The 15,520-nt window shown below is 34.9% G+C and overlaps 3 protein-coding genes across 18 annotated transcripts in view; 1 reads left to right on the top strand and 2 right to left on the bottom strand.

Annotated features, from left to right (window-relative positions):
• sgip1a (SH3GL interacting endocytic adaptor 1a) overlaps positions 1 to 4,113 on the top strand; it is a 72,342-nt gene extending 68,229 nt beyond the window's left edge. For all 16 annotated transcript variants that reach the window (XM_052559382.1, XM_052559381.1, XM_052559383.1 and 13 more), the window contains 4 exons: positions 499 to 701; positions 877 to 941; positions 1,813 to 1,977; positions 2,094 to 4,113. In XM_052559382.1, the coding sequence (XP_052415342.1) occupies positions 499 to 701; positions 877 to 941; positions 1,813 to 1,977; positions 2,094 to 2,116 (456 nt within the window). In that variant the 3' untranslated portion in view covers positions 2,117 to 4,113. The remainder of the gene's footprint in view (positions 1 to 498; positions 702 to 876; positions 942 to 1,812; positions 1,978 to 2,093) is intronic.
• A 6-nt stretch (positions 4,114 to 4,119) lies between these two features.
• On the bottom strand, positions 4,120 to 5,971 carry insl5a (insulin-like 5a). The gene is made up of 2 exons (XM_052559397.1): positions 5,740 to 5,971; positions 4,120 to 4,707 (listed from the first exon to the last, which is right to left on the bottom strand). The coding sequence occupies exons 1-2, from the start codon at positions 5,915 to 5,917 to the stop codon at positions 4,574 to 4,576; spliced, it is 312 nt and encodes a 103-aa protein (XP_052415357.1). The 5' UTR covers positions 5,918 to 5,971; the 3' UTR covers positions 4,120 to 4,573.
• A 2,619-nt stretch (positions 5,972 to 8,590) lies between these two features.
• On the bottom strand, positions 8,591 to 15,512 carry dnai4 (dynein axonemal intermediate chain 4). Its single transcript, XM_052559464.1, has 17 exons — positions 15,348 to 15,512; positions 14,976 to 15,135; positions 14,679 to 14,860; positions 14,440 to 14,549; positions 14,169 to 14,325; positions 13,870 to 14,009; positions 13,591 to 13,773; positions 12,974 to 13,159; positions 12,731 to 12,885; positions 12,551 to 12,637; positions 12,166 to 12,317; positions 11,371 to 11,528; positions 9,844 to 9,947; positions 9,650 to 9,748; positions 9,339 to 9,565; positions 9,064 to 9,217; positions 8,591 to 8,985 (listed from the first exon to the last, which is right to left on the bottom strand). The coding sequence occupies exons 1-17, from the start codon at positions 15,395 to 15,397 to the stop codon at positions 8,908 to 8,910; spliced, it is 2,382 nt and encodes a 793-aa protein (XP_052415424.1). The 5' UTR covers positions 15,398 to 15,512; the 3' UTR covers positions 8,591 to 8,907.
• Positions 15,513 to 15,520: the final 8 nt, after the last annotated feature.

Consider the following 15,520-nt stretch of genomic DNA (forward strand, 5'->3'; position numbering starts at 1 on the left):
GTATGAATAAAGTCTTTAAAAAGGTCTTGAATGGTATGCAATTGAACTCCATGATTCCTGTATAAACCCTGTGTGAGTAAATAAAAATGCCCTTAAAAACAAACATATTTTATTTATTAAGATTTATATTTTTTTATTAATAATAAAAATTATTGTATTAAATTATCAATTAATTAATATTTAGTCATTTTATATTTTTAAACAATTGTATTTATAGATTATTTATTAGTAATCATAATTTATTGATTTTATATCTATTCAATTATTTATTAATGATTATTTATAATTTCATGTAAAAATATTTTATTTTTATACGATTTTATTCATTTATTATTAATTTAATAGTTCATAAATTAATCATACATTTATTAATCATTATTAATTGAATGTTATTTTTGATTGAATTAATTCTGGAATTGAATATAAAACACAGTTTTGTTTTTGAGTTTAAGAGAATGAGGCCATGTCATTAACACTTCATTATTACATTTGCCTCAGGTGTTACCGAAGGGTCTACAGTCCACTCCTCTAAATCTAGCAGTGAGCTGGAGGTGTGAGCCCACCAGTACTGATCTGAGGATAGACTACAAGTACAACGCTGCTGCCATGACCACTCCGGTCGCCCTCAACAATGTTCAGTTCCTCACCCCTGTGGACGGAGGTGTCAGCAAACTGCAGGCTGTGCTTCCTCCAGCCGCCTGGTGAGAGATGAACCTAATTCTTCTATTAATGATCAGACCCTCATTGTGAACCTGAAGCAGTATGATTGTACTTTAGTTTAAGAGTTTGAAAAATGATACTATGAATAGCACTAGACGTGGATCAAGAGCACGTTCTTTCAAGATAATATGATATTTTTTATTGCTCTGTTTATAGGAATGCAGAGCAGCAGAGAATCTTATGGAAGATTCCAGATATTTCGCAGAAGTCTGAGAATGGAGGTCAGAGTCGTGATTCATTTTTGTGTGTATAAATACAGTGCACGTCCTTTTAAAAGTTTGGGATCTGTAAGATGTTTTAATCTTAAGTATTTGAAAATCGTCTCTTATGCTCATTAAGTCAAAATTTTTAGAGTAAGAACAGTAACATCGTAAACATTATTACCGTTTAAAATAACTGTTATGTATTTTTAATTTACTTTAAAAAATATAATGTATTCCTGTGATGGCAAAGCTGAATTTTCAGCAGCCATTACTCCAGTCTTCAGTGTGACTTGATCCTTCAGAAATCATTCTAATATGCTACTTAATATTTTGTAATTTTTCAGGATTATTTCATGAGTATCCATTTCGAAAGAACGCCATTTATTTGAAACAAAAACATTTTGACATTGTAAATGCCTTTACTGACCATTTTGGTCAAATGAATGCATTCTTGCTGAATTGTAGTAATAGTAAAAGTATTTATTTCTTTTTCAAATATGTGGCCACAAAACCAGTCATAAGTAGCAGAGGTATATTTGTAGCAAAAGCCAAAAATACATTGTATGTGTCAAAATGATTGATTTTTCTTTTAGGCCAAAAATCATGAGAATATTAAGTAAATATCATGTTCAGTGAAGATATTTTGTTGGTTTCCTTTCATAAATGTATCAAAACATATATTTTTGAATATTTTTAAATAGTAATATGCTTTGCCAAGAACTTCATTTGGACAACTATAAATCAGATATTTCTCAATATTTAGATTTCTTCACACCTTGAGATTCCAGATTTTCAAATAATTGTATCTAAACTATATATATCTATAATAATTCGTAATAAATGAATTGCTTCTCTTTATGTCATCCACCCTTTCTTTCTACATCTTCAGGTGTGGGGTCTCTGCTGGCCCGTTTCCAGTTAACAGAGGGTCCCAGTAAAGTGGCCCCGGTGGCAGTGCAGTTCACCAGTGAGGGCAGCACTCTGTCAGGCTGTGACATTGAGCTGGTTGGCCTCGGATATCGTTTCTCCCTCGTCAAGAAGAGGTTTGCAGCAGGTGAGCTATGCGAGCGACATCCGTTTTGTTCAGTAATGGCCTAGAAATCTCCTGAAGAAAGTCAGTTGCGCTGCATTTATTCAAAACATAACATTTTATTTGTGCTTCTATCGTAGGAAAATACATGGCAGACAACTAAACAACACCTTGCGAGTCTGCATATTTTGGACCAATTCTGAATATTTCAAACACAGGACATGACCCCTGCCTGACCTTATGGATAGTACAGGTGGACCTCACACACACTCCAGCAGTATTGTATGAGTTGCGTTATAAAATGTGGACCGTTTTAGGGTGTACTTCTTATGTTTGTGAACTGTATTCAATTTGAAACATCTGTATTACGGCCCGGGTTTGTTCGTAAGGTTTAGCCTCTATTTTTGTCCGCCCGTCCTATTGGCTGTGCCTACCTGGACCTGAAAATCTCTGTATCCTGAGACATGTGATGTTTTATTACTCTATGCATTCAGTTTGTCAAAAGTATCACATTTTCGAACAAGGTAGCAAAGTAGTACGGTCTAAAAGAGGAATGAGCCTCTGCCACAAGATGGCGCTATACTGTTGCATGTAGTATGAGGTCTGCATCGGATTTTGGTGTTGCTCAAGCTTGTTTAAAAAAGCGTATTCAGGAATATCTCACTTTAATTTACACAGTGCAGTCAGGTTCATTAATTTGACCGCGATAGAAATTATATTTTGTCAAATTGCTTTTTAGAAAGCCACAGCTTGAAAAATAGACTCCTGCTTGCAATAGACTCACAAAAATTGATAAAATATATCTTAAAGGCCGTTTGGTGTTTTCTTCTATTGTTAAATAGCCTTTCTGTTGTTCCCGAAGGAATAGTGTTAGACAGATTACATCATTCTATTTTTTATTTATTCAGGATTTATTGTATATATATATATTTAAAAAAAAATGAAACAACGTACACTGTATATGAATAGACTTTGAATGGTATCATAATTTGGACTTTTTGTTATCTGTGTAGTTGGGTAAGCTGTGTACAGTATAATGCTGAAGTATAATTTTTACATTTATTTCAGATATAATTTTTTTAACTCGAGCGCAACAGAAAATGTATGCTATATATGGGTCGGGGGTGAAAACGAAACGGGATACTGGATCTACCTACAATAGATGCGTCACGTAATGTTATTACAGTGTTATGTATAGCAGCACTATTAGTTCAACATGGATTGTTAGCTTTCGGACATTGTCAATTCTTTTATCATCCACGCAGATGTGTTTGTATCCAGCCTCCCCCCGCAGCACATATTATTGAGTGTCCTGAGCATGAGCCCCTGCGCTTCACAACATCTTTATTTCGCAAATGGTAACGGTCTCTGTGAGATGACGAGGTTCTTGAGTGGTTAAATGACCAAATCGCTTCTTCTCTTCTTTTCGTTTGTACGTGTATCTCCAGAATTGTCCTTTAAGAGAAAATAAGCTGCATATTTTTTAAATGTTTAAACCTATGAATAAAGTGAAAAATATTGTTTCTTGTGGAAAAAAATAAAATAAAATGAGAAAAAAAAATATACACTGTTACTGTTTAACTTCCCAGATGTTCAATGTCAAGAACAAACGTTTTGGTTCCATCTTTGAGTGTCTGATGTAGACGTCGTGATGGTTTGGAGAAGAATATACTGGTGCTTTGTGATTCGTAGGTTTCCATCCACATTTACCATTATGGATGATTATGGATTATGCCTTGCGTATTTTCTGAGCGCTGTAACTAAAGTTTTTTTCAATGCACTGAGTTAAATCGAAGAACAATTTGAAGTATGGCGGCTGAAGGGGAAAAAAAACTATGAATTGAATTCTGTGTATAATCAGTATGTCTACATGGACTAAAGTGAAACGTCACTCAGATGCGCAAGAGAAATGAGAAAACACACATCAGTTTAGATGTAAGTGGAGCTGTGTGTGAATGTTGAATTGCATTAGTGTGTGTGCAAGAGGGAGAGTTTGTGCGTGTGCTTGTACGAATGTGTGTGTGTGTGCTATCTGGTAACTGTAAATCATCTCTTCCCAACAACATGTGCAAGCTGTGTTTGTACAAAAAAATCTTAACAAAGATCTGAGATACTGAGATTACTTTGCTCTTTCCAAAACAATAAAACATGTAAGCCTGATACGTGGATGTATTGTGTCATGTTTCAAATATATCAGTTAATATCATTCTAAAATATTATGCCTGAAATGCTCATCTGTATTATGTAATAATAATGTTTCAATATAATTAGATATTATTACTCAGTTTGGTCCATATTTGTTTAACAGCATTTATGGGGGAAAATAAACACCTTTTAATGCATATGAAATAATGTTTATTGACAAAGTTTACAAAATACAAGTTAGAATTAAACCCCTCATTGTGCAGTTTCACTGCTGCTGTTTCATGGAGCATCTTAGATGATCTAATCCCAAATTAGACATGCTTTTTATGTAAATTAGCTTCATCTACTGGCAAATTAAGACGGTCAATGAATTACAACTGACTGTACACTTAGAGTACACTTGAGAAGTGTTCATATTCATTTAGACTGTGGAAGAAAACATGGTGAGACAAAAAGAAAAGCACAGCTTCATTTCTCAGCAGAGCAATGTTAGGTCACTTTTCTTGCAGCCAAACTGACAACAAACATCAGTCAGGTCTCGTCTGGCCAGGTCAGATCCCAGACTCTTGCTAAGATGCTCAGCACTGCTTAGATCTCCATTAAAAAACCCTGCGATGACAAACACAAAATACAAAGTTAATGTTTGTACTAATATTTTAAAGTCTAAAACACATGTAATCAGGTCTGAAGTGATGTAATGGCAGGAGAAAATGACACAGGGGTTTTCTGCTTTAACTCAGCTTGTGTCAGTCTAATGGGAATGTAATATCTCCAGACGTTGTTTATCTGGAGGAGACTTGTTCTCACTGATACAATTAAAGCAGTGCTCTGTTAAAGATCACTTAAAGGGCAAGAAAGAAGAAGAGATGCACAGATATTTATACAATCATAGGTTATTTGCTAAAACGTTTGTTTCATAGCAGCTTATAGAACAGTGTTTAGAGAAATATATAAATGTCAATGTCAATAAACAGTGAAAAAAAATTCTAGTTTGACATGCACTTGTTCGAACTAGAACGTATTTTCTCATTGTTTTATATTTTATTTTCTATATATGTCGGTGTGTAGATGTAAAAATGTATTTATATAAAAATGTAAAAAAAAAAAAAAAAAAAAAAAAAAAAAAAAAAACAGTATTTTAAGATACTTTCCATCTCTCTTTGTTATAAAGTATTAATTCCAAGTTTTTAAAATAGTTTTAAACTTCTTAATCTAGATTATATAACAATTTCTTAACAGAACTTCTAGAGGATGGGAGGGCTGTTGGCAGAATAAATTATTTATTATTAATAAAATAGACAGTACTCACATGCACATACAGCAATTACTATTTTAGAACAATTAACATATTAAAAACATCCTACTGATTGAGACTTCTCATAGCACTTGCATATCATTGCTCTTTTGTTGATTTTGATTGCTTCCATTTCCACTTTTGTAAGTTGCTTTTGTTAAAAGTGTCTGCTAAATGATTAAATGTAAATGTATTCATATTATTAAAATATATAGAAAAAGGTTTAATGTATACATTTTAAAAGGGAAGAAAACAACTTGATTTCATATATAAACTAACTAGATTTGCTCTGTAGCCCCTCACTGACACCAGCATTTTGACATGAGTCTCTGCTATATCAAACTCACCTTCCATATCCTGCGGACTGCTGAGCCTCCTCCACCTGGAGCTGCCACACGTGTAGACGATGGCACGGATGAACTCTCGGCCGCACAGCTTGACCGTCCTCACGTCATCAGCCTGCACGTCTAACACGCTACACACAGCCCACAGCAGCAGCAGAGCAGGACAGTGAAAACCTCTCATAGTGGCTTCCTGTGTCTCTAAGGTCCTCTGTGTTTTCTGCCAAGCTCTCTCAGGTCCGGCAAACGTCTGATTAGTCCATGAGCCGTGACCCCAATTTATGGTGTATTATAGCATTGGACGGCTCAAGCTGCATCATTCCATCCTGTCCAAACCCCACCCTACACTTATTCGATCACCTCAAATCAAACAACTTTGATCGGAATACAAAGGTCAGCAGGTATTTCGGTGCTTTACTGCCCCAATCTGGAATGAAATCACATCCTTAGGGACAAGCTGTTGTCTCTTAACATCTCTAGTTTAATGGTCTCATTGCAGTGATATTCTCCTTAATGAATGGATAATCTATTCACATAAAGACCGATGCTGCTCCCCGAGGAAAACAGATGGTCACTCTCTGCTGATGTGAACATCAAATTATTTTCCCTTAAACCTAGTTGGTCTAAGAAAAAGTAGTGCAAACGAGTAATTTGGCTATAATCCCAGGCATTGTGGCTGATGCTGGCCCCCATGAGATGATTAATAATATGCTCTCTATTGACAGAATATAAGTCTGTGGTCACATAATAAAGGAAGAATATTAAGCAAAATGTTATTCATCAAAAACGATGTAATTGGTATCAAACTATTACGCAATGAAAGAAAGAAAGAAGAAAATGAGTTTGTTTTCAGCATTCAATTGCAATTTCATTAATAGACATTTGGTATATTCCATAATAATATATAAGATTTTGTGTTGAAGGACATTCTTGCTACATCAAGCTATTATAATCTTACAAGTAAAAGCTGACATAAATATTGCTTTGATATATTACATAATATCAAATGTCTGTTAATTAAATTTTAGAAAGCATAGAAAATTTGACTTTTTTTTAGTTTTTACCTTACATGTTATGCTATATTAAATTAAAAATTATGGCAAAGGGTAGTGAATATAATATAATATAATATAATATAATATAATATAATATAATATAATATAATATAATATAATATAATATAATATATAAGCTGCAAGTGAGAGTTGACATTCAGAAGCATTGTTTTGATTATTATATTATCCACCAAACCGCTGGGGTTATGGGAATGCTGGAGCCTATCCCAGCATCTCAGCCCAAAGGCAGGAAAACACATTATATTATATTATATTATATTATATTATATTATATTATATTATATTATATTATATTATATTATATTATATTATATTATATTATATTATATTATATTATATTTGTTATATTATATTCCAAATGTCTCTAATTTGTGATTCAGAAAGCATACTTAATATAATATAATATAATATAATATCAACTTGTCCTTCAACACAAAAACTCATTTGGGAAAGGGTTTAAAATGTATAAATGACCATATGCCATGGATTAAAAGTCCCATATACATTAGTAAACAAGCAGGATCCATTTCCTGTCATAATGTCACAGCTGTTCTTTTTAAAAGCTCTCTTATATCAGCTAAATGGCATCTTCTTCGCTAAATTGTTTGATTTGTACTAAAAAGCTCAGATGATAGATTTTTCAGAGATGTAAGAAGTAATGAGTCATTTCTAAAAGTGTGATGTGGTCCTCGTGTTGTAGATAAGCTGTAATGTGTGATAATAAAACTGTCTGTCCATTACCACAGAATAAACACTTATATTCTGTTTGTGCTTCCCACGAAAAAAACGAAAACAATATCGTTTGACAATACAGTATAGTACTTTATGACTGGGAAAAAAATTGTTTCATAAAGCGGATAGTTCCGGTCCTTGATTCTGATCGGTTGAGTCACGTTTGAAGCTGTTGTAAATTACACTACAAACATACAGCTATGTTTACTTCTGTGTTGCTCGGCAACCTCTTTGTTGGAACCACAACTGTTTCTGAGGAACTACTTTGTTTGGTGGAAGAATACTGTTTTTATTTATATCATTAAACTTAATTTGCTTTGTTTCAATCTATGAAACCTTACTATGTATATGGAATAACCGTTTTATAAAACAATAAGCCCAGTGAAGCCGTGGTTTACAGTGAATTTATAACGGCTAAGGGGTTTTAGTCACTCTGCTTCATGTCGTGCCTTACAACGCACCATAGATGTTGTAAACTCACTGTAAACCATGGCTTCTTGGGGCATATTGCTTTAATTTACCAATCAATGCCTGAATGCAAAAATGCTTTCAAAATAGATTGTTTGAAATACAAGCCTGCTATATCTAAAAATTCTTTGGTTTCTTTTTTTACAATATATATTTTATACTTCTTGTTAAATATTTTACAAAGCAATGTTATTCTATGATGTTGTTATTCTAAATTAAATGTTCCTTGCTGGTGGAAAGACCTGCCTAAATCAATCCGAGCAGCTAAGTCCTTAGCCATCTTCAAGAATCGGCTAAAAACACATCTCTTCCATCTTTATTTGACCCTCTAACTCTAGCACTCTCTATCCTAATTTTATTATTTAAAAAAAAAAACTTACTAGCTTTCTATTCTTATATATTCTATCTGTTTTCTTTTCATTTATTATACAATTAAACAAAAGCAAAAAGACCTCTAACACTAGATTGCTCTATTCTTTTCTATTCTAAATGTTTTATTATATTATTTAAAAAGCCCTTGCTACATGTACTGCACTAAGTTAACTGAGACTTGTTATAGCACTTGTATATCATTGCTCTTTTGTTGATTTTGATTGCTTCCATTGTCCTCATTGGTAAGATGCTTTGGATAAAAGTGTCTGCTAAATGACTAAATGTAAATGTACTCATAATGACCAAAGGCTTAACAAAAACATTCACCAAATCAAAATCAAAAATAATTCACCACACCATAATATTGTTAACTTTTACCAAAAAAAGATTTCTCAATGTTTTGTAGGAGTATTTTTATTCCTACAAAGAAGCACAAACAAGCAGTGTGCAACAGGCAGAGTCGCTCAGTCTGGCAGAGAATATAAATGATGATGATGGAGCGGGAAAGACAAACAGCCTGACCCTCCTATGCATCTCTGTCAGTCTTTCCTAATGTGTGTTGACTGGACAGTGTGGTCCGAATTACATCCTCCAACGCCTCCACCTACACAAGAGATATGAATGGGTTACTCTGAGTATGGCACAGATCGAACATCATGGAAATGAACAGATAAGGCCTGACCTGTGTGCTGTCTCCAGCAGGGAGGTTCTTCAGCTTGTACACAGTGACCTGCCCCTCACTGTCCCCCACCAGAACACAGTCTGTCTCCGGGGTGAACAGCAGAGCCGTCGGATTCACTCCTGGACTGGTCACGCTCGCAATCGTCGGGTCCAGACTGTTAAACAAAATAGAGTGCAGTGTAAATTGCTGGATAGGAAGACTGAGAACCAAAAATGATGTTCAAATTGATATTATTCTGAACTATAAATGTTATTGAATAGAACTCAAGAACTTACCTGCTGACTCTCAGGTCCCAGATCTCCACCTTGCCCTCACGGACAGCTCCAAAGACAGTAGCACAGTGTGGGGACCACTTGATATCAAACACAACCTTCTGACCAGCGGTGAAACCCAGCACGGGCTTGGTAAGGTCCTGTCTCCACAGATAAATAGTCCAATCTGAAGAACAGCTTAGGAAAACGTCTGGACAGAATGGGGACCATGTAACCTTGTATACCGGACCCTAGGGAAAGGTGAGGAGTCAATAGAAAAAATTTGTTTAAAGGTGCATGAAGGCACTTCAAACCAGACAAACATTTTTACGTACTGTGTGGGCTTTGTACGTTTCCAAGAATTGCTCGTTGTATGAATAAGAGCACTTGTGAATATGACCCTCCTCCGTTCCAGCCAGGTAGATTTTTGAATCCTGCAAAATAACAGCATGAGCTTATAAGTCTCTTTCACAGCTTTCTGAATCTGATATTATGTGTGCATATGTACTATTTTCAAGGTAGGCCTCACATTAGGATGGAAATCGAAGCACAGCCCCGGAGCCAGGGATAAGATCTTCGGGTTCCAGCGCTGCTTGTTGACTATCATGTTAGGCGACTTTAGTTTCATCAGATCTAACTCAGACAAATGACAAATTAGGCAACACATGGCTCAAACATTCAGAAATGAGGCTATTTCAACTAAAAACAACTAAACTTGTCAGTGATGTGCTATAGGTACATGTTTCCTCATGATAAATATTTGTACACAGGGCCTAAATCAGGGCCTCCAAATCAGAGTAAAAATAAGTGTTGGCAGGTATAAAACAGTGTTGCTCGTCAGGTGGCCAGTTACTTTATGTTGTTAATTCTAGGTGTACCTTAGAAAAAAAACGGTATACTGTTTAGTCTGATTATAAAACAGCAAAAGTTTTAATTATATAAATATGCAATCAGATGTTCTACATGATTCTTTTCATTTGAGCCCCTCATGATAACAGTATTTTCATTGTCTCTGAGTCACTCGATTCACAGTAAATACTGCTCCAAAATAAAAGCTTTATGATAGACAGATAGAGAGAGAGAGAGAGAGAGAGAGAGAGATGTAATGCCAGGAAAATAAATTAATTAATTAATGACTTTATAAAAACATAGTACATTTGTGATAAAATGTAATCCTTATTTTTTCCTTTATGTATTATTTTCTGTATTTATTTATTTTTAAATGTTTTTATTCATGCATTTATGTATTTTTTATATTTATTTATTCCCACATGTACTTCCAGATTTATTTATTTATTTTTACTTTTCTGTGTGCAACATGGAAATGAAGAAGAACGTTTGCTAAAGGATGTAAAAATAAATAAATTAATAAATTAAATCTAAAAATAAATAAAAGAATAAGTAAATGAAAGTTAAAAAGAATAAAAATGCAAAATTAGGTACAGAAAATAAGACATAAAAGAAAAAAGTAATAAATGGATTAATTGAATTACAAATGAAATATATATGTGTCATTAAGTCATTTATTTACCCCCCCCCCCCCCCATTTTTACATTTATCTAATTATCCATCTATATATTTGTTTTATTTTATTTTATTTTTAGTTTCTGCAGGTTTACTCCTCCATAATACTTGAACGCAAAGAAAAAAACTACCATAAATATAAGTACTATGATTGTACTTTTGTAATATAAAATAATATAAAAAAAATAATGCACAAACAATTTCATGGTCTGTAAAAATTGCCAGTAAAATTTCTCAAGTCACCAATTATGGCAAATTATTAGTTTTAGCCCTTTTGTATAGTATTAAGGAGTAGTAACATCTTCATGGGAACTTTTCTGCCCTACTGCAAAACTCAGTCACACAGATTCCTTTTAAAATGACTGGATTTTGCCTGCAAAATTTCACAGAGCATAGATAAACATGATTGCTGTTTAATAATATGACTTAAATATTAAATGTAAAAGTGTTTTTGTGTTCTTTTTTTGTGTTAGATTGAAAAATAGAAAAATAAGAAGGTAATTAAATGCTTTTAGTTTTCATTTGAACATACCAACACATTCCAGGCCTTTGTAGTGGATCCATTTGCTGATTCTTCCATCACCTGAAACAGAGATGAGCATTTCCCCTTGATCCTCTCCAGCCAGACCTGTGTCATGATCAACCCATCTGAGCTGCCACACCGGACACGCGTGCATGTTGGCGCAGTCACTGTTAGAAGATGACATTGCATTGTGTACACAAACTGTTTGTCATCTCATTTTTCATCATCATTTTTAAAAAATGGATTGGTCTAATATGAAGCCCCTTGGCTAACTGCTAGTTGGTCATACTAGTTCTTAAGAGACTTTAAAAAAGCGGCTAAGTCTTTTTAATTTTTTGGAATTTGTTCAAAAATACATTTTTGATATGCATATACACTCCATATAGGCACTATGACTATGACTTTCAGGTTATATAGATAAGCAATTCTCAACTGGTTTTAATTATGTGTGTATGCATGTATTTTTTTGTATCAACATAGTACCACAATAGATTTTCATGTAAAAGTAAACAAAAATTACTATTAGAAATTATCATGAACTCCATAGCATATGCAAAATTTCATGCAGAAAGAAGTGTGATTTAGCCTCATGAATCCTCTGAATATAAGGAATAAATAATTGGCTAGGTTTTAGATAAATTACCAAGCAAATTACAGAGTTTGATTGAATGTATGAGTCTATTTATATCACTACCCTAACTATATGCACATCATTTTGGATGCCAAACCACCAGTTGAGAACCACTGAGCAACCTATTGTAACTTCCTGTTGCTGATCAAAAGAAGGAATGCTCACAGCCCCACCTGCTGTCAATGATGGGAGTTTGTTCTGTGGTCTGCACATTATAGATGGCAATGGTGCCATCATACATTCCTACTGCCAACTGACTGGGATTACAAGCTGAGAAATCCAGTGCAGTGATTCCACTCTCACAATGAAAGATTCGATCAGGCCACTGAAACATATGAATAAAGAATATTCACAGAAACACAAGATCATATGACATGCAAAGGCATACAAACAGTGTAAATATACAGGTACAGTGACTTTTGCATGTCCACATATTATCTTTGGGGCCACTGTTGATGAACACTATATTTAAACAAACAACTCAAATAAAATACTTAATAAACACTGTTGCACTGGCTAAATCTGATATGTATCTTTGTAGTAAAGTGTGCAGAATACCGTGGGGTTCTTCAAAGACCAGCAGCACACAAGGCCAGGTTTCTGATCCTTGAAATCAAGCTCTCCATATCCCACAGCAAGAAGATCCTGCAGGGAATCACATGTTGTTCAGGCAAAGATTAAAAAAAGTAAATTTAAAAAAAAATTGTGACTTAAATGTGTTGGTAAGATAGATATTACTGGGTTTTTCTTGTTCCAGGTCATACAGCTAACATTTCGTCCCTCGGTGAGTTCACACTTGAAGACCCAGAGATGCTCAAGAAATGGGCTGAGGGGGTTTTTAGACTGCTCTGTCCAGCTTTCCTCCTCTGTTTGTGCCTCCACACAGTCTGGGTCTGTTCAACATAGCAGTATACACATTCTAGCAAATATTCATGTTCAAATAACACTTTTCATATCTAAGATGCTGTGCAAAACCATCACCCTCTATTACAGGCAGCTGTCTGTATGCAGCAAGCTTGGGCTGGAAGATATTGGCCAGAACCACTCTTTCCATCACGGCCAGATCCTGCTTGAACTTGTCCGACTGTAAGATCAGCTCAAGGTCTGGCTCTTCCTCCACCGGAAGCACACAAGTCATCTTTTCAAGATAAGCACTTGAGCCACTGACTGAATTAAAAGGATAAAAAAGTATGTATTTTTAACCATTTTCATAATTTAATGTGCAATAACTGAATTGCCTGTTTTAAAGAGCCAAATATGAAACTAAAGGAAGAGGAAAGAAGAATGTATTATTGGCATATATACATATATATATATATATATAAAATTTGATATTATAATAATACATAAGATTTTTTTATTTATTTTTTAATATCCACCGTACCGTTACCTTTCATGAAGTATCATAATTTGACCTGTCAGATGTCTTTTTATTTGTTTAGCTTCTCCTAAATTACAGATAAATTTGCACCATGATAGCACACTGTATGACTGGATACAGAAACTGTTCTTATCCTAACTATACATAATTACATAATATGATGTCATATATCCACCAGATGGGAACCATTGCTCTAAGGTTTTTTTTTAATAAATACCTGTGCTGATGGTGCTGAACACAGACATGCTCTGGTCAGGACCACTAGGGTTCAAGAGGGGACTCATTGAGGAGGAGTCTGGGACAATCGCCTTATTTCCTTCAGCAGACACCACAATGTTTTCACTGACATCACCTTTATTGCAGAATGAATCATACATGTACCAGGTGGTGGACATGACAGCTGGGTAGAGACATTAAAAATTGCATTTAAATAATGAAGTCCCTTTTATTTTAAGGGCAGCTTATACAGTAAATATACTTTGTATTGACATTTTACCTTTGTCTACCATTGTAATGCTATCACTTTGGACCTCCTTCGTCTTTGGCGCATCATTGAATGTTTGCATTGATCGCTCCACATACTTATCATTGCCCAGTCTGCTTTTGCACAGTTCTGTGTAAGCTTGGTTTCTCTCCCTTTAAAACACAAGAACAAAAAATTGCCAGACTCGTACCACGGAGAGTGTCTAGCTAGTAAAAAAGAAATACTAATAAACTGAAAGTCAAATGTCATCCTAGTTAACAGCCTTAACTAAATCTTTATTACTGGGGAAAATGATAATAAATGTGACTCACTTGATAGCTTCAGCGTCCTCTGAATCTTCTGACACAGACACAGCAGGAATGTCCAGCAGCCAGATGGTCTCCGTCTCAGTCAGGTAAGAATCCACCACCCTGTCTATAATGTCCTCCCTGACCTGCTCTTTCACCTCCTCTCTGCGAGCCTGAACATCTGTGTGGAGCAAAAACACCAACATTTTGTGGAACACCGGAATGCTACTCTGGGACGTTAATTCACTGGATAATGAGGAAACTTAGCAAATAAAAATATGAATGGAATAAAAACCTGAAAGACTACTGGACAAGTCTGGTTTCACTAACAAGTCTTTAGTTTCATCAGTCACTGATTCTGTTGTCTGGCTTGTTCTGGATGCTGAAACACTCCCGAAAAAAGACCTGATATGACAGCAGAGATCACTTTTTTGTTACTATAGCATCAAAAGTGGGATAGTTCTGTGTGGTATAGATTTACGTTCACTCCAAGAGCTGCAAAGAAGTAATATTTTGACATTTCCCCTCAATTACTTTGTAAATGGTCCAGTAAAGCTTGCGTTGGTGGTCTGGAAGGCTATCGAGGGAAAGTCTGTCACGGTAGTCCATGATGTGTCATGTGCAGGGAATATCTTTCCTTGTTTAGGTTGTAAAACCCCAGGATCTGGAATAAATAATGGGTGAGGAGTGACGTCCTGCCCATGGTCATCAAACACCTAGCGAAGTAAGTACAAAAATGTAAAATATAGAAAACAAAAATGTTTTGTTATCACACACACACACAAAATTAATATAGTACCACATACATATTCATAATAAAACACCCATTACCTGTACAGTGTGTTTTGGTGTTTGGGCCAAGCTCTTGTCCAGAACTTTACTGTCACTTGCTGAGCTGAAGCTCTTTCCACTGATTGAAGGGTTGATGCTCTTTGTGATGCTTTGATTCACACGAAATACTCCAGAAGATACATTCAGTGTTTTGGATGACCTGGAAGAAAGAAAACCTGCTTTAGCCAATAAGGAGAGATGTAAACAAACCAATTCAAGCCAACATGATAAATCTTAAAAGACAAAAAACGCTGTTTAGAAATAGTTTCAGTAGTAGAATGACAGGTCAAATCGTAGGATACTACTTTAAAACTCATATAAATTACGTATGTACTGGTGACATGTTTGCTCTTTTGTTATGTATGAACTTACTTGGCGACTTTCAGAGCGGTTCTCTTCTGTCTGACTGTTGTGTTAGACATGTTTCACACGTTTAAAAGCGAAAAACAATACAGAAGCGGTTAGTTTGATGGTTTGAAGTTACATGCAGGACAACAAACCGGTGCTGAGGCTTCGTGTTTGAAATTTCCATAGAAACGGACTCC

The sequence above is a fragment of the Carassius gibelio genome, chromosome B6 (assembly GCF_023724105.1).
Source record: "Carassius gibelio isolate Cgi1373 ecotype wild population from Czech Republic chromosome B6, carGib1.2-hapl.c, whole genome shotgun sequence".
Taxonomy (NCBI): Eukaryota; Metazoa; Chordata; class Actinopteri; order Cypriniformes; family Cyprinidae; genus Carassius; species Carassius gibelio.

Coding starts and splice junctions, on each gene's coding strand:
- insl5a (XM_052559397.1), bottom strand. CDS start 5,917: ATGAGAGGTTTTCACTGTCCTGCTCTGCTGCTGCTGTGGGCTGTGTGT. Junction 4,708..5,739: donor CAGTCCGCAGGATATGGAAG/GTGAGTTTGATA, acceptor TTGTCATCGCAG/GGTTTTTTAATGGAGATCTA.
- dnai4 (XM_052559464.1), bottom strand. CDS start 15,397: ATGTCTAACACAACAGTCAGACAGAAGAGAACCGCTCTGAAAGTCGCC. Junction 14,861..14,975: donor CACCAAAACACACTGTACAG/GTAATGGGTGTT, acceptor TTACTTCGCTAG/GTGTTTGATGACCATGGGCA. Junction 11,529..12,165: donor ACTCCCATCATTGACAGCAG/GTGGGGCTGTGA, acceptor ATCTTCTAACAG/TGACTGCGCCAACATGCACG.